General features: G+C 32.4%; 1 protein-coding gene and 1 long non-coding RNA gene across 2 annotated transcripts; one reads left to right on the top strand and one right to left on the bottom strand.

Moving 5' to 3' along the window:
* Positions 1-1,035: 1,035 nt before the first annotated feature.
* Positions 1,036-3,134, top strand: LOC143064651 (uncharacterized). The gene is made up of 2 exons (XR_012975297.1): positions 1,036-1,257; positions 2,356-3,134. It is a non-coding gene; the product is annotated as an uncharacterized LOC143064651 (long non-coding RNA).
* A 4,170-nt stretch (positions 3,135-7,304) lies between these two features.
* On the bottom strand, positions 7,305-23,582 carry LOC143064650 (uncharacterized). The gene is made up of 8 exons (XM_076237630.1): positions 23,210-23,582; positions 22,076-22,196; positions 21,231-21,347; positions 17,026-17,123; positions 13,531-13,611; positions 12,731-12,856; positions 10,043-10,240; positions 7,305-9,086 (listed from the first exon to the last, which is right to left on the bottom strand). The coding sequence occupies exons 1-8, from the start codon at positions 23,273-23,275 to the stop codon at positions 8,994-8,996; spliced, it is 900 nt and encodes a 299-aa protein (XP_076093745.1). The 5' UTR covers positions 23,276-23,582; the 3' UTR covers positions 7,305-8,993.
* Positions 23,583-24,979: the final 1,397 nt, after the last annotated feature.

Here is a 24,979-nt window from a genome sequence, read left to right as displayed (position 1 = left end):
AAATCTAACTGTGTATGTAGATTCTTCATTTTTGGTCCTGTTTTCAAATTGGTCTACACTTAAGTCCAAAGGGTCCAAAATTAAACTTAGTCTGATTTTAACAAAAATTGAAATCTTGGGGTTCTTTGATATGCTGAATCCAAAAATGTACTTAGATTTTTTATTATGGGCCCAGTTTTCAAGTTGGTCCAAATCTGGATCTAAAATTATTATATTAAGTATTGTGCAATAGCAAGTCTTTTCAATTGCACAGTATTGCGCAATGGCAAGAAATATCTAATTGCACAATATTGTGAAATAGCAAATTTTTTTTAATTAGAGTTATCTTTCTTTGTCCAGAATAGTAAGCAAGAAATATCTAATTGCAAAATATTGTGCAATAGCAAGATTTTTTTTTAATTGGAGTTATCTTTCTTTGTCCAGAATCAACTTAAATCTTTGTTATATACAATATACAATGTATATTCACTTTTTACTACCAACTGATGAATTAAAATAATCTTTACCATTCAGTGATAACAAGCAGTTTTTTTACATCTTAATATTTTATGATGTATTTAAATGAGTAGTTATTGTTGCAAACTCCATTAGAAATTTTAATTGAGATTAGTTTTGGAATAAGGGAAAGGGGGATGTGATTAAAAAAATTGGGTTCAATTTTTCTCATTTGAAATTTCATAAATAAAAAAGAAAATTTCTTCAAACATTTTTTTGAGAGGATTAATATTCAACAGCATAGTGAATTGCTCTAAGAGAAAACAAAAATTTTAAGTTCATTAGAACACATTCATTCTGTGTCAGAAACCTATGCTGTGTCAACTATTTAATCACAATCCAAATTTAGAGCTGAATCCAGCTTGAATGTTGTGTCCATACTTGCCCCAACCGTTCAGGGTTCAACCTCTGCGGTCGTATAAAGCTACGCCCTGCGGAGCATCTGGTTTTATTTGGAGGGGGGTCTTATTTGTGCAGTGCTCATAGTTTTTCTAGTTGATCATTAAAATTCATTTATAGCATATAAAGACCAACTAAAAGGGCAACAAGCTTATCAAGCACTCATGGTACAGATTTTTATTAAACACACATTAATATACATCATGTACATTAAACAGCAAAAAAAACATTGATGCAAGATGTCATTCAATACTAACTTTTACTCTTTTATGTATAGGACAAGAACTATAGAAGAATTAAGAATTATAAACAGCAGAAATGATAGGCAGTTTAAAATTTGCACAAGCCAACTAAACCTAAATGGTAAGGCCACTTTTATTTTTAAAAAAGTTATTGAACTTGAAAGACAGTTATCATGATTACTATAAAAATTAAAAGATGTGGTATATTAAATATGAAAACTATTGATCATGGCTAAAAGAAAGCAATTGTAGGCCTGTGACGACCTTCAATAATGAGAAAATCCTTACCCTATAGTCAAAGTAGGCAGCTATAAAAGACCCTCAGATGAAAAATTGAAACAATCAAAACTGTAAAACTAATTGCCTAGTTAATATAACAAAATGAATTACAAAAAAATAAATATGAACAGTATGAAACAACAACAACCAATAAATTTTAGTGTCAGACTAAACTGACAAAAACTACAGGCTCTAAACTTTGGACAGGCACAATAGGAATATGGCAAGGTTATATTAAATATAAGATGTGGCATGATTGCCATTAAGACAACCCTCCACCAGACAACCAATGATTTAAATTTCCTGAAAACACAGGCTGGACTACTGTAAACCAACTAAATTTTCGCGAATACTTTATTTTGCGTTTTATACTTTCTAGTCTACATCACAGCTATTTTTTTTTTGCGGTTTTCAATTTTACTTAAATGTATTTTAATAAATGAACAAGGAAAGATACATATATGAAAAACAGTCCCGACAATTTATATGCATGTTATATTTCTAAATGCGAAAATAAATTGCTTGTGAAAATAAATCGCTCACGAAAATTAGTTGGTTTACAGTAAGCAAGAAATTTATACATTTCCCCTAATTGAAAAGACACAAAGTTAAGTACTCACAGTAACTGACAGGTTAAGTTAAAAATCCATAAAAACTAATGCATGTATTAAAAAACAAGTTTATGAGCACTCAACCCTACCCTTACTTTAGACAGTGGTTTAACAGCTCAACATATATATATAATATAAAGAACAAACTGCCTCAACTTAAAAGATTGATAAATGCACAAAATCAACTAATATAAGAACTATAGACAAAAGCATTCACAAGTAAGAAAGAAAATATATTTAAAATGTTAATAAACATGACAAAATAAACTTTTATTGCTGTTTCTCTCTCCATTTATAACATTTTATTTTTTTATTTTTTGTATTTATAGGTGATCAGACATCTTGGTTTTCATGATCAATAGGTCATTACTGAAGAGGAAACTTAAAGTTGAAATGTATCTACATAGTGCGCAATTGGATTAATTTGAACTGGAATGTGTGCTTTCCTGCAAAAAAGAAATAGGAAATTTCATCATAATCACATGATAATGGCCATAAACAAAATGGAGTTCTATCATAGATACACAAAAACACTATTGTATAAAAGCAACAACATATTATATATATTAGTCGAAAGAAAGGAGAAATGCAGAAAAAATACTATTTTGTTGTTGAAAAAAGGAACACCAGTTTTATCCACACATTTACATCGCTCCCTCATATCAAATATATATATGGAAGAAGATCATTGAAGAACAATTTGCAAAAATGTTTAGTGAATGGAATAATGTATTCACTGAATTCTTACGTAGTGGATTGAATAACTGTACACAAGCTGAAACAGAAGAAAATTTCAATTTAAAATAACAGGAAAAGACGTGTTTATTTTATTATTTAATCTGAAAATATAAACAAATTCTTTAGAACACCACAAATGGTATGACATTCAAATTGGTTGCTTATTAATGTATTGGATTGAAACAATTACAAAGAAAACAGAATCCTTTGCTACAAATTTTTTTTATAAATCAAAGTTAAAGTTATATAAAAAGTATGAACAATACCTGTCATACCTAGACCTAAACAGTCAGACTGTATGAATTTTCAATGTCATTAAAATGTTGAGTCAAACATTAATTAAAGTTTTAAATATCATTTGTATCAATTATTCAGTCTTGTAAAATTATATTCACACTGTTTGTATACATGGTATAGTGAAGAAATGTTTAACTAGTAAAAATAAGGGAAAACATTTCCTTAAGGGAAATTTGATGTTCAGAAATTTCCTTAGAGGAAATTTGAAGAACAATGTTTTCCTTAGAGGAAATTTGTTGTCTTGAATTTTCCCTTAAGGAAAAGTGTTTGTCAAAAATTTCCTCACAGGAAAAAGTATTTCCTCCAAGGAAAATTTGAAGCTACAAATTTCCTCACAGGAAAAAGTTTTTCCTCAAAGGAAAATTTGAAGCCGCAAATTTCCTCCAAGGAAAAAGAATTTCCTCAAAGGAAAATTTGAAGCCGCAAATTTCCTCGAAGGAAAAAGAATTTCCTCAAAGGAAATAGAATTTCCTCAAAGGAAATATTTATGCTGCAAATTCCTTAAGGGAAATCTTTTTCCCTTGAGGAAAAAACAATTTCCCTTGAGGAAAAATCTTTTTCCTTTAGGGAAATTTGATTTCCCTTGAGGAAAACTACTTTTCCTCTGAGGAAATTGTTGAAAAAAGGGGCATAACTTTTTCAACAGTGGTGCTAGAGCCAAAAAAATTTAGGACAAATATCAGGGAACCAATACCAACCAAGTTATAAACTTCATTTTGACTTAACTCCAAAAATTAAGGTGACAACTTTTGCACTCAGCGGAATTGCAAACTTGTCCCGGAGACTGTTTATAACCACTGAACCATGAAAATGAGGTCAAGGTCAGATGACACCTGCCAGTTGGACATTTACACCTTACAGTCCTTCCATACACCGAATATACTAGACCTATTGCTTATAGTATCTGAGATATGGACTTGACCACCAAAACTTAACCTTGTTCACTGATCCATGAAATGAGGTCGAGGTCAAGTGAAAACTGTCTGACGGGCATGAGGACCTTGCAAGGTACGCACATATCAATTATATTTATCCTATTACTTATAATAAGAGAGAATTTAACATTACAAAAATTTTTAACTTTTTTCTTCAAGTAGTCACTGAACCATGAAAATGAGGTCAAGGACATAGGACAAGTGACTGACAGAAACTTCATAACATGAGGCATCTATATACAAAGTATGAGGCATCCAGGTCTTCCACCTTCTTCAACATAAAGCTTTTAAGAAGTTAGCTAACGCCGCCGCCGCTGGATCACTATCCCTATGTCGAGCTTTCTGCGACAAAAGTCGCAGGCTCGACAAAAAATGGAAAAATCATTACAACTGAAGGGAACAGGCTGCACACTGGGTTGAACACTTCAAGGCTGTTTTGAATAAACCAGAACCATTACACGAATTTCAATGAGCCCCACAATTTGAAGATTTAGATATTAGCACTGACCTACCATCTAAAGGAGAAATATTAAAGGCAATTAAATCTATGAAATCAGGAAAGGCAGCAGGCATAGATGGAATTCAAGCTCAACTACTGAAATCTGACACCAACAAAGCAACAGTCATACTGCATGATATCTTCAAAGACATACAAATGTATGCAAGAAATTAAAATCTCAAAAGACTGACAAAGGGTCTTATCGTTAAAATAACGAAGAAAGGGGATCTTGGGAGTTGTGACAACTGGAGAGGGATAACATTACTCTCAATCTCAAGTAAAGTGTTTTGAAGAATACTGTTAAACAGGATAGACTTCGAACTGAATGACAGGTTAAGACAGGAACAGACTGGGTTTAGAAAAGGGAAACACAACATCCAACTTAAGACTAAAAGCTGAGGGCACAGAAATCCAACAGGTAGATACATTTACTTATCAAGGAACTGTGGTAAGTAAAGAAGATCCAACACAAAAAGATATTAAAAGTAGGCTAGTCAAGGCAAGATCGGCATTTCAAAGACTACGATCCATTTGGGAGTCCAAACAATACAACAGGAAAACAAAGATAATGCTATATAACATTAATGTTAAATCTGTCCTTCTGTATGGAAGTAATTGTTGGAGAGTAACAAAAACAGATATGCGATCGCTCTCAAGTTTTCACCACAATTGTATGAGGCGAATCTGCAAAGTCTTCTGGCCAAACCGTATTTCAAATGAACATTTCCTTGAAATGATCAAGTTCACATGTACCCTGAAAGAAATTCGACAGAGGCACGATGGCTGGGGCATGTTCTCAGGATGCCTGTATCCAATATAACCTGGATAGCTCTCAGATGGACGACCTAGAAGAAGCGACCAAGAGGAAGACGCAACACCACCTGGCGTCGAACGATTGAAGCAGAACTTAAGGGCATACGATACAGTTTTGATTCCGTATTTACAAGTTGATGAAAATTTGCATATAGGCTATTTTCTACCTGATTAAATCAAATATGTAATAAAAAATATACCTTCATGTGCTACTTGTTGAGTTAAATGGGGTCTAAATTTTGTATATTTGCTCAAAATTCGGATTTGTGGCCGTATTTTCCATTTCGAAAGAAAAGCATAACTTTTTTGTTTTAAAAGATAAACACAAATTGTTTTTTGTTAAATAATTTGTAATTTCTGTATTTTATAAGTATTCTAAAAATGTATGCCTTTTTTGTTCAGAAATAACTCATATTTATCAAATGGGCATGAATTGAGAAAAAAACGATTTTTTTTTTCTGTATATTTATCAAATTAAAAAAATTGCACTATTTACAGTTTTATAAAATTTGGTCCACATAATCTCCCTGAAAAATGAAACAAAATGTCGGTTTATAAAATGGGGGTCCATGCACTCGTTTTCAAATTAAATCAGTTTGAATGATAAAAATCAGTCGAAAAATGCATCTTTTCCCGATATGTCACAGTTTGACCACTGACGTCGCGAAAATAACATTTTACGTTAACAACGTCATTACCTCCCCTGTAACTGTATCGTATGCCCTTAAGGAGCTCGACATGACCTGGGGAGAAGCCGAAACAAAGGCTGAAGACAGAGTTGCATGGCGATATCTTGTGGCGACCTTATGATCTGCCAGGAGCGAAGAGGATAGGTAGTATCATGTTAAACTTTTTATAAATATTGTAGATATATATGTAGTCTTGAGAGCGACAACAATACATTTTTTTCATGCAATTTATTTTTCCATGGGCATTAAACCCTTCTTAAAAATAATTGATCAGCACTGATATTCAAAACTGTTTGAGACATAGCTGTCATAAGATCTTGAAAGAAGTTTCATCAATTTCTGGCAAGAATTTTACATGTGAGAGTGCTAACAATGCATCTTTTTTAACAGGATTTATTTAAAAACTAAGAACTTACCTGAAAAAATAATTGATATGGGTTAATTTTCGATTTTATTCCTGACATTGCTGAAATAAACCTTCATTAATAGTTCATAACAATTCTTCAAGAAATGTAAGCTTGGGAGCTACTACAATGCAATTTCCACATATTAATATGTCTAAGGGGCATAAGAAGCATAACTCTTTGAAATAGTTGATTGGCACTGCATTTGGAATTTGTCTGAGATATTGCCGATATAAACCTTTATTTCGAATTTGAAAAAAAATCTAGCAAGAACTGTACAAGTGAGAGTCCTTACAATGCAATTTTCCACAAAATAGATATTTACAAGGAGCATAACTCTTTTAAAAAAGTTGACCAGCTCTTGTTTTCGAAATAATTAACACCATTGCTGATATAAACCTTTGACATTAATTTGATACAAATTTGCCAAGAACTGTACAAGAGAGATCTCGAAATGTAATTTATATTTCAAGCCCATAAATCTTTTAAAAATAGTTTTTCAGGACTGATTTTCAAACTTTTCTGGAACATCATTATATATAACCTTTGATATATTTTTGATAAAATATAGCAAGAATTGTACACACTAGAGCCCTTATACCTCATGGATAAACAGACTGGGTATTTCTCTGTCCCTTGAAACCTGTCGCATGGGAGATGTTAGTGTACAGTTCCCAATTTTTCATTCTGTTTAATGGAAAAAATCCTGTTAACATTTTGCATTCCGCAATGAGGTTTTAATAGGGAAATATACTTAAAGGCTAAATCAAAACTTGCTCATGTTAAATTTTTGCTCCTAAACAAATAAAATGGAATCTTGCTCTGAATCTAAAGAGAATTATAGCTCTTGTATGACATCTTATTGGCTTCATATAGAAAAGCCACAATTAAATAATAAGAGTATATTCTTCAATATTTAATAGAAAAATAAAACATACTTTCAATCAGTAAATTGAATTTGCTTGCTACTAACAAACAATTATTTCCTTCTTTTATAGATCAAAAGACTGTCATCAATTTCTTACAACCATAGTCATTTTAATAAAATAAATACATAAACTGAATGCAACATTATAAAAATAAATAATCCAGGACATATATAGTGAATCAAATAAATATAGGCACTTTTATATAATTTGACACACTCAGATTTACAATGAATAATGTTTTCAGCAAAATATTCAATATGACAGATAAAATGAATATAGTAACCCTTCATTTTTTTGTAAATTGTATAAATTAAAACATTTTGGCACTACAAGTGAAGCAGATTTATTCACTCCTCCTTGTAACATGTAAATTAAAATTATAAATAGAAATAACAACACTTAACAATATATTATACAACTAACCACTTCATCAATATAAATGTCATCTGATAATTTTGTCTCTATCTCCCCATTTTACAAAATTATTTGTTTTCAATAAGTTGTTAAAATAATGTCCATTCAAGGTCTTCAGTTTCAAAAAAACAAAACAGTTTTTTTTTGTCATGGGTCAAATTTATTTATTTTTTACTTCCAGACTCATCTAAAATGCATTTTCTCAATGTCTTCCAAAATTGCATTCCTTGTTTTTCTTTTTTATTTTTCAATACCATTATTTTAAGTTTTATAAATAGGCTTTCTTATGAGTTAAAACTGTCAATTTTCATACAAGCTATCGGAAAAATTTGCCCACATCATACAACCTAAAATGTTCTTTAACCAGAAGTATCAATCAATATATTGCATCCCAGGACACAAACATGTGTTACCAAATGAAATTATGCTAAAAATTGTGATAAACTTTGGAGAAATTGGACCTAAAACTGACTTTACAACATAAATTATGCATAATCAAGGGGTCATTACTTGGTTATTTATATGTGATGTGATAAAAAGAAGTCATTCTGTATCAATAGTAATATCACAACTATTTCAATGTGAAATTTGTAGTTTTTTGACTCAATTTAAAAATCATTTAAAACTTGGGGCTAATTCGAACCCTTCATTTACCATGGATGTTTTAGGAAATAAAACAATTTGTCACAATATTTGTAGTATTCTTTCCTTTATCAACTAAAATTTGGTTTGATAATATAATTTGTATGAAAAATCATGAAATGTAAACTTTCTGATTTCTTGCTTGTAGTTGTGTAGTACTGTAAATTCTGCACCCCTATTTGGTCAATTGAATTTTGAGGGGAAAATCTGTGGATTATACACTTCAAAATTTGGTGCAGAAAATCATATCTGTAAATTAGAACAAAAGTATTTCCACAGCAGTTTACTTACTGGATAATTTATTGTAATTTAAATATACTCTAAACTTGATCTTAAAGGGGCATAGTAGTAAATATAAACATATGAAGATTTGGTTTTGACCAGATAATTTTAAGGTTTGCTACTTTGTTTAACATATTCAAATAATATTCTCAATGAACTAAGAATACAAAAATACACATAGCTAAGTAATTGTTTGACTGAATGCTTCTTATAACAATACTTCATCTGAACCAACCTGAGTATGTATCATTTAAATACAAATGTTGTAGCTAATCATACAAAGGCTACCAATCTAACTAAAATTGTTGTAAGTACTATACATGTATCATTTAAATGCTATCATTGTAGCTAACGATCCAGAAGCTACTAAAGCACCACCAGGTTTGAAAGCACAATGTTGAACAGTATCTGTCTGACCCTAAAAAAGAACAAGCATGATTGTTTATATATATCTGACTGATGGAAAAAAACAAAAAAACAATTGAGGCAAAAGATCAAGGGTCAAATTTACAACAAATGTTTGACTGAGTGGCAATTCCCAAATATCTGTTTGAAATGTGATGCAGTAAATTTTGAGTGAAAAGAACATTTTAAAAATCTTATTGCGTGTTGATTTGTGATATACCATGACCTGTCAAGTATAAAAAATCTAATATCTCCAAATACTATATTTCCCTTCAGACTACATGTAAACCTTGATTTATTACAGTTACAAGGCCAGTCAGTCTTTAATTTATACAAATAACCCATTTTTTAATGATCAAATGTCTTGTATTACAGCCTGTTACCTCTCAGCATATGGAAATCAATCTGAACCCCAATAGATTTATTTTAGCTATTAAAAGTTGATTTTATCTACCAGATTTTTATGATCAAACTGACATTCTCTAGACCATATGCTCATACCCATGAAGTCAAACCTTCAAGGAGATCTTTTCATGTTTTGATTTGGCCAACAGTGATATATGTTCCCAATGTAACTACAATCCCATCCTCTTTTCACCAATATATGACCTACCCAATTAGACTTTACTAGGTTTGTGCTAACATGAGCAACACAACAGGTGCCACATGTGGAGCAGGATCTACTTACCCCTCCAAGGAACTTGAGATTACCCCGTTTTTGATGGAGTTCATATTGCTTTCTTAGTCTTTAGTTTTATATGTTGTCTTTGTCTTTTTCTTTTTAGGCCATGGCGTTGTCAGTTTTTTTTATCAATTAATGAGTTTGAATTTCCCTTAGGCATCTTAGGCCCCTCTGATGTTATATTTTGTTGGACACTTAAATTTGGAGATTAAGCCATTCACAAAATCCATGAATAAAAGAACTTTCACAGTAACAAGAATATTAAATTGAAGAATCTTTTTGAATACCTCCAATTCCTTGATACATTCCCCTGTTAGAACATCCCATACTCTGACAGTCTCATCATCACTAGCACTGGCTAAGTATAGTCCATCAGTAGAGAAGGATAAAGCTTGTACCCATCCAGCATGCCCCTCACACTGATGAATCTGTTTACCAGTTTTAGGGTTCCACATCCTTACAGTTTTGTCCCAAGAGCCTGATGCCTACAATATTGATATTCACCATGTCACAAATTTTAACTCATTATTTATTTACGACAAAAGATGCATTAGTAATAAATCCTATAAAAATATATTATTGGTAAGTTTTGGCAAGGGCTATATTAAACTGGTACAGTTTAATACAAATAAGCATACTGACATGAAAAATTTGTAAGGGTTCCGCGGAACCCAGTGTCTCGCCTACTTTTGCTGTTAATCCCAGGCTCAACAAAAATGAGGAAAAAATTCAATAAAAATATTCCTATCTATACTATCTTCTGATTTGTAATAAGCTTCTGTCCGAGTTTGGTAAAAATTCAGGATAGTTTATGAATCTAATAAATGTTTCAAAAAACTTTAACTGCAGACTGTATGTAATGTTAACTAGAAGACAAGAGTGCACACACTGAAATGTGTCGCCTTCTTTCCACACATTGATATTGTGTTGATTGTTGATAGTCCTAAATATAAAGCTTTATTACAACTGTTGATAGTCCTAAATATAAAGCTTTATTACAACTGTCACATTAACTTAACATTAACCAAGAAAACTACATTGACCAATGAATCATGAAAACGAGGTCAAGGTCAGGTGAACCATGCTAGGCAGGCAATTACAGCTAACAATTTTTCCATACAACAAATATGAGGTCAAGGTCAAATAAAACCTGCGCGACTGACATATAGATCATAAAATATTGCCATACACCAAATATAGTTGACCTATTGCATATAGTATTAGAAAAAAAGACCAAAAACTCAAAAACTTAACTTTGACCACTGAACCATGAAAATGAGGCCAAGGTCAGACGACACCTGCCAGTTGGACATGTACACCTTACAAACCTTCCATACACCAAATATAGTTGACCTATTGCATACACAGCTACTTTTGCAAAGGTACTATTTCTGTACTAAAATATGCAGTACTGGAAATTTACTTTTAACATTTTATAGTACTTTTTCTTTACTTTAAAATTATTGTAATATTTAGGTACTTGTATTTTACAGTACTTGATTTGTACTAAATATTTTTGTACAGAAATAATACAATTTTCGATGTTCGAAAATCATAACTTTAAGATATTTGAAATAGAAAAATCTTACAAATGCTGAAAATGTAACGTTAGTAACCAAAAATCTGTAGTACCTAAATTTCAAGTACAAATAAAGTACTGTAAAATACAGGTACTTAAATATTACGATAATTTTTAAAGTAACATGATAGTACTGAATATTGAAAGTAGATTTCCAGTACTACATATTTTTAGTATAGAAATAGTACCTATGCAAAAGTAGCTGTGTATAAGGCTGTTTAATAATTGTTTTACATTTTGACATATCACTGTCTTTTCTAGCTTAATACATAGTATCTGCTTTGCTCATTGTTGAAGTCCATAGTGACCTATAGTTCCTCATATCTACTTCATTTTTCCTTTGGTTGATATTTGTCTCATTTACTGTCATACAACATATAATTTTTAAAATTTAAAAATTTAGACAGTAGTATTGGCTTACACAATTCTGTTTTTTTATTAATATGACAACCTTTGATGAATTGACCTCCAAATTAATTGGGATCTTGGTCTCATTAAAGTCATTATATGTCACCATACATGGTAAGGTTGCATTCCAATATGTATTTATACTTGATTACACTTCTTAAAAGAATTTTTAAGCACAAATATGGTTCTGTTATAGTTACTATGACCTTGACCTTTGACATGGTGACTTCAAAATCAAAATGGATCTTCCAAACATTACATATGACAGTTTATGACCATATGTATTGGTATTCAAGTAAGGGTACAATCAGATATTATATTAAGCATTTGAGTTAGTATCCTGAGACAGAATGACTGACAGTTGGATGGTGGAAAAAAAACTCTATTCTCTGCTAGAGATACTATTGACATACTCATATTAAGATTTTTGAATGAAAAAAAAAACACTACACAAAAATTTGATGTTTTGATTTTGCTGTTCATCAAAACTCAAGTGAAATAATTGGTTCATTAGACCTGTTTTTCGAAATGGGTGGTGCCAGAATCTCTTAAACTAATGACAGTTTTGATTTGTGACACAAAATTTTAAAAAGATTGAAGCAGATAATGAATAAAACACTTTCCCATGATATCGCTGCAATAGAAGTTTGCAATCAATGAGAGGGGTACGTCTTCTTATAATGAAAACCACTTTATCTTTCCAAATTCAATAAAAATTCAGGCGACAGGCTATGGACACAATTTTGGTTATAATGAATAATTTTATTGTCCCACATGTAACCCCTTGCTGGGGACATGGAAATACCGGACATGCTTGCATCTGTTTGGTCTTGTAAGCTCTCTCAGCAATATCTCAGACAAGTTCTAAAATGGTGGATGATCGATTTAAAAAAAAATGAACTATGCCCTTTGGAAATATAAAATAAGTGCAACGCAGGGGACATTCTTTTATTTAACAGGTATATGTCATTAACTGTTATATCCTTACCAGCATGCCATCTTTTGAGAAAGCAACAGCATGTATATTTCCTTTATGTCCTTCCATGGTTACAACAGAATCATCTGGATCATTCAGAGTCCAAACTTTAACCGTAAAATCCCAAGAACCTGTGGCCTAGAAAACAAAAATATGGTTAATCAAATATAAACTAGATGTGGTTTTATTTTACGATGAAATGCTCATAGAATTAATTTTCTGTTTTTATTTCATAGGCATGAATACTTTTTAAAGTTAAAAAATGTATTTAAAAAATAATCTTCACTGAAGAACATTTATAGAACTATATGATGGATACTTTCACATATTTTTATATGAGATGTTTGTGTTTGATACTTGATGACCTCTGTACAAATTGTTTTACAACATGTTTAATCTTGAGGTTTAAGACCTTACATTTTGTAAAGATACACATCTATTTGTTCAGAACAACATGTTGACTCTAAGCCTTAGATATTTTTTAGCATGTCACTGGTTGGTTGTTTCATAAGTGTTAATCCTACATTGATTTGAATAGATTTAAATGTAGGAGCATGGTTAAAATTTAAGAAAATCATGGATTTATAAATTATTCTCATTATTTCCTATTTTACAAAGTGCAAAATAGATTTAAAATTTGTGAAGCATAAGACCTGGATTAAAAATAGATACAGAGAGTTTCTGAAACAAATGCTCAAAATATTTTCTACATAAATAAATTTATTGATTTCTTAATGAAAACTTTTTTTCTTAAAATCTGATAATGCATAGAGATATGATAGCTAACTTCAAATACAGGTAAAATTACTTACCAACCATTTACCATTTAATGAGAATGCTAATGACTGTACAACACTCTTGTGTCCTGTCAAAACTCTGATGGGGAATCCTTGCTGAATGAATACATTTAAAACTCATATATATTTTAATATACACCTAAATACCTTTGTCTTTGAGTGAGATATATACAAAGAGGCCCCTGTTACATGTCCATTATTTTGTTTTAGTTTTAAATAATGTTTCTCCATACATGAATTATTAGGTACATTGTCAGTGTACTTGCAACTAAACATTAAACCAACAATAACTTCGTACTATGAACATCAAAATTATTCTCCTTAAATCTGTATAGGAAGTTTTATCTAGCTCTAATTGTATAGTTTAATTGTTGATATTCACCCCATATGTATCAAGTGTTAAATTAGGTTTATTTATATTACAGAACTTTCTTGGTATTCCTTATTGGAAGATTTCATATACACAGAAGTAGTATACCTAAAATGACAAAGTTATTTTTCCTTTACCTGTTTTTTAAAAGTGATGATTTTCTAAAGTTTGTTAAATATTTCACGGCGGTGTCTTGCCATGGCTTTGTTTGGACTTGTTTGTTTGCTTTTGGCTTTGAATGTTTGTCCTTAATAATTTTATTTAAAAATATGTATTTGCATTCAGGTATTGCAGATCAAATTTATTCGTTCATAGTGTGTTAATTTACGTTTTTTGATTGAGTTAAGCCTTCCAATTGATATTTTATTGTGTGTTTTTCTATGTTGTGATGTAATACTATTGTTTCAGAACTAGAGGCTCTAAAGAGCCTGTGTCGCTCACCTTGGTCTATGTGAATATTAAACAAAGGAAGCAGATGGATTCATGACAAAATTGTGTTTTGGTGATGGTGATGTGTTTGTAAATCTTACTTTACTGAACATTCTTGCTGCTTACAATTATCTCTATCTATAATGAACTTGGCCCAGTAGTTTCAGTGGAAAATGTTAGTAAAAATTTACAAATTTTATGAAAATTGTTAAAAATTGACTATAAAGGACAATAAATCCTTAGGGGGTCAATTGACCATTTCAGTCATGTTGACTTATTTGTAAATCTTACTTTGCTGAACATTATTGCTGTTTACAGTTTATCTCTATCTATAATAATATTCAAGATAATCACCAAAAACAGCAAAATTTCCTTAAAATTACCAATTCAGGGGTAGCAACCCAACAACGAATTGTCCGATTCATATGAAAATTTCAGGGCAGATAGATCTGGACCTGATAAACAATTTTACCACATGTCAGATTTGCTCTAAATGCTTTGGTTTTTGAGTTATAAGCCAAAAACTGCATTTTACCCCTATGTTCTATTTTTAGCCATGGAGGCCATCTTGGTTGGATGGCCGGGTCACGGGACACATTTTTAAAACTCGATACCCCAAAGATGATTGTGGCAAAGTTTGGATTAATTTGGCCCAGTATTTTCAGAGGAGAAGATTTTTGTAAAAGATTACTAAGATTTACGAAAAACGGTTAAAAATTGACTATTAAGGGCAGTAACTCCTAAAGGGGTCAACTGATTTCAGTCATGTTGACTTATTTGTAAATCTTACTTTGCTGAACATTATTGCTGTTTACAGTTTATCTCTATCTATAATAATATTCAAGATAATAACCAAAAACAGCAAAATTTCCTTAAAATTACCAATTCAGGGGCAGCAACCCAACAACAGGTTGTCCGATTCATCTGAAAACTTCAGGGCAGATAGATCTTGACCTGATAAACAATTTTACCCCCATGTCAGCTTTGCTCTAAATGCTTTGGTTTTTGAGTTATCAGCCCAAAACTGCATTTTACCCCTATGTTCTATTTTTAGCCATGGCGGCCATCTTGAATAAATGGCCGGGTCACCGGACACATTTTTTAAACTAAATATCCCAAAGATGATTGTGGCCAAGTTTGGATAAATTTGGCCCAGTAGTTTCAGAGGAGAAGATTTTTGTAAAAGATAGTAATCTAGATTTACGAAAAATGGTTAAAAATTGACTATAAAGGGCAATAACTCCTAAAGGGGTCAACTGACCATTTCAGTCATTTGACTTATTTATAAATCTTACTTTGCTGAACATTATTGCTGTTTACAGTTTATCTCTATCTATAATAATATTCAAGATAATAACCAAAAACAGCAAAATTTCCTTAAAATTACCAATTCAGGGGCAGCAACCCAACAACGGGTTGTCCGATTCATCTGAAAATTTCAGGACAGATAGATCTTGACCTGATAAACAATTTTTCCCCATGTCAGATTTGCTCTAAATGCTTTGGTTTTTGAGTTATCAGCCCAAAACTGCATTTTACCCCTATGTTCTATTTTTAGCCATGGCGGCCATCTTGGTTGGTTGGCAGGTCACCGGACACATTTTTTAAACTAGATACCCCAATGATGATTGTGGCAAAGTTTGGTTTAATTTGGCCCAGTAGTTTCAGAGGAGAAGATTTTTGTAAAAGTTAACGACGGACGACGGACGCCAAGTGATGGGAAAAGCTCACTTGGCCCTTCTGGTCAGGTGAGCTAAAAAGGGAGAAAGTTTGGTACGATTAAAGCGTTTAATCCCACTGCAAATGTTTGCACCTGTCCTAAGTCAGGAATCTGATGTACAGCAGTTGTTGTTTGTTTATGTGATTTATACGTGTTTCTCGTTTTTTTATATAGATTAGACCGTTGGTTTTCCTATTTGAATGGTTATACACTAGTTATTTATGGGCCCTTTATAGCTTGTTGTTTGATGTGAGCCAAGGCTCCGTGTTGAAGCATTGACCTATAATGATTTACTTTTATAAATTGTTATTTGGATGGAGAGTTGTCTCATTGGCACTCATACCACATCTTCCTATATCTAAAAATGAGATTAAGAACTCATTGGGACAATGTGAAAATATAACACAGAATTTTTCTTTGTTATGTGGCTTTATCTTGACATATGATAAGAATGGAGTAAAGCCATGTTTAAAGCTTAAGACTGATTGATAGTGATAAATGGCCCAAAATGGCAAGTTGATAGTATGATACATTAGCTGGCTGAATTATAGCATATCAATTTCTACTAGCCTGTTAGTATAAAATGGCTTTGATTGTGGACTGTTAAATAGCATTATTAAAACTACTTTAACATAGAGATAGTTTTCTCGATTGAATTTGTCATTTTGGGGCCTTTTATAGCTAACTTATATGATGCAGTATGGGCTTTACTCATTGCTGAAAGCTGTACAGTTACCTTTAGCTGTTAAATACTGTTTCATTTGATTTCTTGTGAAGAGTTGTCTCATTGCCAATCATACCACATTTTTTTTATATGTTTATTTGGAGACTGTTTTACAATTACTATATATCTATTAAACATCATATATTTTTTACCTGAGTTTTACCTCAATATCCCTATAAATGTATTTGATGCAAAACTCATATCAATTTAACATATTTATATTAACTACAGTAACATTGAAAATCTACTTGAAGAAGGAAAACTAACCTCAACATTCCAGATTATAGCCGTCCTGTCCCAGGAGCCTGAGGCTAATTGTTTAGAGTCTGGAGAGTAAACAACTACCTCTACACTCTTCATGTGACCTAAAATATTTATAATTGAATAATTGTTCGTTTGAAAAAAAAAGAAATCTAGTTTTATTTTACTAAGTATTTCTTTTTTTAAGTAGTTTCTCTTTCAGAGATACATGTATATACAAAAACTTGAATAATAATACAATTACATGTATCATGGACAGTGGCGTAGCCTGGGTAAATTGGATGTGGATGCCTGAACTCGCCGAGCTGAGCGAGGCGAAAAAATTTTGGGACCTTTTTATGCAGAAAATTATATTTTTTTCGGTCTTTTTCTTTGAATGAATTTGTACTTACCCCAGATTTCGACACCACTTAGATTTTTGCTTTAAATCAATAAATAATAGCCTTGAAAGTATTGAATAGGGTCACAATGATAATTTTCTTATTTAAATATTTACAAAATTAACAATTCAGAATATTTACAACAAAAAATTCAGCTTTCTTCCCTTAACTGATGCAAATTTTGTTATAACATTTTGTCTATCGATTTCCACATCTCTATAGATGTGCAGCGTAGCAAGCGCCGATAGACGGTCTGTTCCCATTGTGGATCGCAAGTATGTTTTTATTCTGTTCATTGCACTAAAAGATCTCTCTGCTGTGGCTGTTGAAGCTGGCATTGTTAGTAGGACAGATATTATAGTAGAAATGTTCGGATAGAGATTTTTGTTTGTTGTGACCAGTGTTTCATGGAGTGTCTTTGGTTTCGTGTCCAACATAGTCATGCTCCATCTGGTTTTCCAACGAGAAATTTCTTCTTGGAGTTGTTCCAGAGTGCCAATATCGTCGTTGTAAGCATTGTATATTTTTTCAATATTATCTGGTGTTAATCCCTGCAGCTTGACTGGCACCAAATACTCTGCAAGGAACCTGTCTTCTGACTGAATTAAACGTGATTCCAATTCCTGAACAAGATGGTCAAGAAATATGTAATACAGAGAAACCTTCCAGTACTCTTGTGGGTCTTGTACAGGGTGGTTTGCTCTGTGCATTTGGCGCCCGGCGCGACGCGGTGTACAACGATTAAGTTCAAAATCAGCGGCAATTTCTACTGCCTTTCCATACAAGGCATCCCACACAGCCGGGTCATTTCTTTCATCACGCAATCTTTGGACGACTACTTTGCTTTCGCCAACTGCTTCGATCAGATCGCAACTCTTACTTTGTAAAAAATTGCTAAGAGCGACTGTCACGCTTAATATATGCTCCGCTACAACCAACGCTATCAAGAATTCAAATTTAAGTATAGCGGCTAAGTAAGCACCAGCTTTTTCATCTCGATTATCACGGAGATATTCTAAGGCATGAACAACTACGGGGAAGGCCGACTTAAATGTGAACAAAGAATCAGCCCGAGCTGACCATCTAGTTTCACATAACGTTGTTAGCTTGGATCGTTTTTCCATGGCTTCCTTGAGGTTTTCATCACAATTACTAAGCTCTGTTGCGAAGGCATTGAGTCTCTTTGCCGAATAGTCAAACGCAAATGCAATATCCTGAACAGTCCCCATCATATTGTGAACACACGGTTCTTTTGAAGAATGAATTAGAGCCAGGTTAAGTTGGTGGGCCTTGCAATGTACGTATGTTGCTGTAGACACTCGTTCCCTGACTATTGCCTGGACTCCTCGAAATTTCCCGGACATGTTAGCGGCACCATCGCAACCTTGTCCTCTCATTCTGTCGATGACGACACCTTCTTTTTCTAATGTGCCTAATAAGCATCTAGCGATTGTTTCGCCCTTTGTGTTTTCGGGTTCCACAAAACAAAGAAAATCTTCCCTAACATCTTTGGTCCCAGGATCTATAAATCTTAAACAAATAGACATTTGTTCTTTTGTTGACTTATCCGTACATTCATCGCCAAGTACAGAAAAGAAACCAGCTTCATTACAATCTTCAATTATTTTATCAGAAATCTGTTTCGCGCATATTATCAAAAGTTCATTCTGAACGTCAGGGGAAGTATATTTGTACCTTGCAGTAGTACTCTGAATGTGTTCTTTTAACGATGGATCATCTTCCGCGAATTCACGTAGGATTGCCATGAAATTACTTCTTTCTTCGGTATGACCCCTAATAGCAATGTTCTGTTTACCACACAGTAGTAATGCTCGAATAATTTTATCAAGGATATGACGATTTCTTAGAACTTGTTCTTTTTTGGACGAAGATAACATACTTATGACCGATTCAGTTTTTCCCGATTTCACACTCTTAAAATTTTCGGCCGCAACTTCCGACAAGGCATGGCACGATCCCTCTTTTTCGTGACGAGTAACATATCTAGAAAGATTAACCCAATCAGTAACCGGATTAATGAACAGTTTATCTTTGGCACCTTTATCCGCGAAGACGGTACAACTTCCGCAATAAAGTGCGTCCGTAGATATCGAATATCTTAGCCATGGATGCTCTTTAAACCAGGATGCATTCAGTTTTCTCTCCCGACCATAGATAACCCTACAATTTAACCAAATCTTTAAAACATGGATCGTACCATTATTTATTTTATTCCGTATTTTAAATACAAACACAAAGAAGACTGGAAATTAAAAAAAGCAAAGCAATTTCAATATTACCAACAATTCATATATGTCCAGTTACATTTTTATTGTTTTCTCGAAACTACTATCATTCAATTCATAAATATATTTAATGTAAAAGTTTCTCTACCAAACCTATATTTGACAGCTCAAAAAATGTCCAATACAGTACACTAAGTTGCACTCCTGTTTACAGAATTTTGGAATAAAAGGCCGGGTGAACGATACCAGATAGACATTCAAACTTATAGATCGAAAAAAAACCTGACAATGGCCATGGCTAATAAACAGCAGCGCCACGAGCGCATGATACGACCGTCGCGTTTTCAATAAAACTCGAAAAGGGCTACCGGTAAAAGGGCTTACGTCAATTCATATAAACAATTATCCAAAGTTTTATGCAAATTGGTTAATGCCAGACATGTTGACGACGGACAGACGGGCGAGGACGGACGGATAGACAGACAACGATACGCCATAATATGTACCATTAACAGCCGTATAATACTAAATATAAACGAAAAAGACAAACAGACAAATAACAGTATAACAAGACACAACATGAAAAAAACTAAAGACTAAGCAACACGAACCCCACCAAAACTGCATGGGTGTGATCTCAGGTGCTCCAGTAGAGTAAATAAATCCTGCTCCACATGTGGCACCCGTCGTTTTGCTCTTATTATTACATGAGAGCATCAAATGTTATGGCAATCAAGAATGCCGCGACGACATTGTTTGTGCGTAATTGTACAAAATTTATATATATATCTGGTAAAATTTAAGAGGCATATTTTATTGAAAGTAAAATTTAATAATTGTACCTAGATGGAAACGGGTATTTAAAAGCCCAGGAATGATCACACTCTCACATATTGAGTTTTAATCATTCCATCTTTCATGTCGCAGGAAGCGATATCAGGATATGGTGGTTTATTTGATGGTAATATTGCTGCTGCGTCAGATGTAGAGACCATCGCTCCGCTTAGCTCAATTTCAGACGAACCTTTATCGCGGGTCTGCGAATCAGCATCCTCTGTGCTTGCCGTAACCGACGATGTAGGTTTTTTACGAAAAAAATCGAGAACACTTTTCTGCGACTTATCCATCTTGTTTACATAAACTAACTGAAGATCGAATACGGACCGACCATGCACATGCTTCGGAAAATATTTTGCGTTTTCCTTACATCATTACCTGTTACACTCGGAGACCTCCGAGTTGATCGGCTGGGAACATGCGATCATATGCAATTAGCAAAGCCCTATAAAAATATTTTTTTATTATTTTTTTTTTTTTTTGTCAAAATGATGTGGATGCTTGAGCATCTGAGCATACATGCAAGCTACGCCACTGATGGAACTTTTATGATGACCTAGAAAAGATATAAGCATAATTGTTTTAAATAGAACTTAACACTCTTTTATTTTAGCCTTCTACGATTAAGCAGCATTTAAAATTTAAACTTTAACAAATGTCTTGTATATTATAAATTTTGTCTGACAAATGATGAGCATTCTTAGTGAAAAACATTAAAAAGTAAAAATGTAGAGTAATTGCAACACACCTTCTAAGATGTGAAGATTTTCCCCATCTGAAGTTCTCCAGATACGAATTGTTTTATCATAAGATCCACTAGCAAATGTTTTACAGTTAGGACCTATAGCAACACTTTTTATAGCACCTGAAAAAGAAGAAAATATACATGTTTTCTATTCAATTTTTCTTCAAAATATTATTGCAATCATCTCTTCAAAATCAAACAGCAAGGTAACACTTACTAGTAAATTTACACAAATTTATAACAGTTCAGATTTATGTTATTTAATTAGCATATTTCGCAAATTTAAAGGATAAGGTACAACCCAGAATTAGCCCTTTAATAAAACTTATTTCAAAATATTTCTGATTTTCAGTAGCACATATTGAAAATTTACTTTCATTGCAACTTAGTTTTAAAATATATATCCTTTTCTTTTCATTGGTATCAAGTGATATCACCATTAGCAGACTGAAAATTCAGTGTAATGACAAAATTATACAATATCTGGACTATACAAATGTGCATGCCAGCTTGTATATTTAATTAGAAATCAAATAGAGCACACAACAGTCCACAATGATGTTTATTTAAATAGCAAGTATGTTTTGTTTCTTGTATACACTGACAAAAGTTTTGCTTGGACTCTATGTAAAGTTTATCAGCTAAAATATTCGTTCATGGTTTTGTTTGGTCTTTCTGCTAGTTTGAACTAAATTTTCACAAAAGATAGCAATAATTTATAAAGTCAGAACTTCCAATTCTTTTATTTGACAATTAAAACTGATAACAGTAACAACTCAGATATTCTAGTTAAAAACAAAAAGTCAAATGTACACAATTATGAGAAAACTATCTCTCTCTTTATATACCAATATGTCCTTTAAGCTTGCACACCATTGAACCGTTTGTGGCATCAAACACACGAACTCTTTCATCATCAGAACCTGTTACCATTATTTGGAAATCTGGTGAGAACGCAACACAGTTGACCTATAAAAACAAATCAATCAAGAATAACTAATATTTTATTTTTCATTTTAATTGCAAGAAATATTTCATATACATGTACTTGTAAATGCATCATCACATCATAATGCTATATACACAATATGATAGAACTGACAATTCCTTGTTAAGTTGTAATAAGTGAAGGAATGATTCAAACTCAGATTATTAATTCAAGAAGGAATATAAATGGCAATACAATGTATACATGTTCATTGGTTTATTAGTAATATTTTTTCATATTTGAATGAATAAGCACCTGAGTTTTTGGTTGGGTGAGAGTTTCTGTCTTTAACTTTCTAATTGTACGGTACCTCGAATGACCGAATAACACTGTTAATATCCGAATAACACTTGGAAATTCAATATTAGCACATACAATGTATTGATGACTTTTAAACATTGATCATTAATTAATAGTATATTATCAATGCATTTTATAACGTATAAATGATTTACATAAAGCAGATAAGTTCATAAAAAACTTTTAAAATATAGTGTGTACATTGAATATGGCGACCACAGAAATCACAATGGCCGCCATGTTCGATGTACACACTAAATTTTAAATTATCTTTATAAACTTATATGATTTTTGTAAATCATTTTTAAGTCATAAAATACATCGATAATACATTAGTATTTAATAATCAATGTTCAAAAGTCACCAATATGTGATAATAATAAAGTTTCAAGTGTTATTCGGTCTTTACAAGTGTTATTTGGATAATAACAGTGTTATTTGGTCATTCGTGTTACCCCTAATTGTATGTTGTGTTTTGTGTACTATTGTTTGTCCTTTTCTTTCTTAGCCATTTCGTTGTCTGTTTATTTTTCGACTCGTGAGTATAAACAGTCAGCCCTCTTGTATATATATCACTGCTCTTGTAATTAAGCCATATTTCTATGATGTCCATAGGACTTGTACATTTACATTGTATCATAGACAGTTCATTAATTTATAGTGGCATACATTTATATATACTTGACTTTGTTACCTCATCCTTGTGTCCAGTGAATTTCTTTAGGTCCAATTTGTTGTAATCTCTTGGACCTCTAAACATTTTTACCGCCGATCTTTTTAAATTGATTCAGCAGGCTCTGTATTACCCCATTTAAAACAAATTATTGATTATCTTCAACTAATTATACGTCTTATCGTATGCCTAACTTATGGCATATTTCATCTTCAAAATCAGGTTTACTCGGAATTTCAAGTGTCTTGTCAACAAATACGTAGATTATTGTGTACTTTGTGTTCATCCATATATTAAATGATTTATGACCAAACAATAGCTTCATATAAAAGGATTTAAATTAAGATTGTCTGATATCATCAGGTAAGATTGTATACACTAGAAACGGAAACGTGAATCAGATTCTCGTTGTAAACGAGATCGGAAATAAGAATCAATGACAATTCGCCCGACAATCAAATCGCCCTACATCATATCGCCCCACTCTTGTGTATCAACTCGCCCCACTTATGAAAAAGGGTAAAATCCCGTTTAATATAGGTCTGACAACTAGCCTCAATAGTATGGAAAAGAAAGGATTAAAATCCCGCTGAATATAGGTCTGCCTCGTTAACTTGAAAACAAATTCTGTTATGTTCTCAAGTGATTTGGTTTACTATTCTGTAACTTATTAATTAAATGAAAACTTATGAAACCTTAGAAATGTTTTTTTTTCTTTTTTTTTCTTTTGAAACCATATATCTAAGCGCTTTTATATTTCTATATATATTTTTGCCCTCCCCGTTTATCCAAAATCCGTTATGTTTTGTCTTCTTATATCTTTCCAATTATTTACCGCAAACAAAATTTGTGGTCGTATATTGGTATCACGTCGTCGTCGTCGTCCTAAAACAGTTGGTTTCCGGACAATAACTTTAGTATTAGTAATTAGAAATCTATGAAATTTAAACACAAGGTTTTTAACCACAAAAGGAAGGTTGGGAATGATTTCGGGGGTTATGGTCCTATGGTACTTAGGAATTAGGGACTAAAAAGAGGCCCAAAAAGTTATGGGAGGTTATGGTTCAAACCGTTTAGGAGTTTGGGGCAAAAAAAGTGGGAAAACAAGGGTTTTCTGGTTAAAGGACGATTTAAAAGCAATGTAAGGGAGGTAATCCATAAAGAAAATTGTTCACTGTTGTACAATGCTGGTTTATTGTGTGAAGAACAAGCAGGGTTCAGAAAAGGTTATAGTACGGCAGATCATATTTTTAATTTGAAATGCTTGATTGATTTATACTTACATAGAGGTAGAAAATTGTATTGTGTATTTGTTGACTATCGAAAAGCTTTTGACTCTGTCAGAAGAGTATATTTATGGCAAAAACTGTTGAAATGTACCATTGATGGCAAAATGTTTAAGATTATAAACAGTATGTATAACAATGCAAAGTCTTGTGTGAGACAAGGCAACTCTTGTTCAAACTTTTTTTAAATCCAATGTTGGTGTATGCCAAGGAGAAAATCTATCTCCTGTATTGTTTGCCATTTTCTTAAATGACTTGGTCGAATTTATGTCACATTCATATAATGGTTTAGTTGATATGAGTATTGCAGCACGTCTTCTTGATACTGATGAAGTCGCTGTATATTTTCGTTTATATTTGTTATTGTATGCAGATGATACTGTAATTTTAGCCGAATCGGCAGCAGAGTTACAAGCCTCATTAAATGCCATGTATTTATATTGTCAGACCTGGAAAATGCACGTTAACATATCCAAGACAAAAGTTGTAATATTTTCAAGATCTA

The sequence above is a fragment of the Mytilus galloprovincialis genome, chromosome 2, assembly GCF_965363235.1.
Source record: "Mytilus galloprovincialis chromosome 2, xbMytGall1.hap1.1, whole genome shotgun sequence".
NCBI lineage: Eukaryota > Metazoa > Mollusca > Bivalvia > Mytilida > Mytilidae > Mytilus > Mytilus galloprovincialis.
This window is presented reverse-complemented; position numbering and strand designations above follow the sequence as displayed.

Excerpts from the sequence above, each read along its gene's own strand:
- LOC143064650 (XM_076237630.1), bottom strand. The coding sequence starts at position 23,275 with ATGTTTAGAGGTCCAAGAGATTACAACAAATTGGACCTAAAGAAATTC. Across the intron at positions 21,348-22,075 it reads CAAGCTTAAAGGACATATTG|GTGCTATAAAAAGTGTTGCT; the intron begins GTATATAAAGAG and ends CTTCTTTTTCAG. Across the intron at positions 17,124-21,230 it reads AAATCTTCACATCTTAGAAG|GTCACATGAAGAGTGTAGAG; the intron begins GTGTGTTGCAAT and ends TAAATATTTTAG.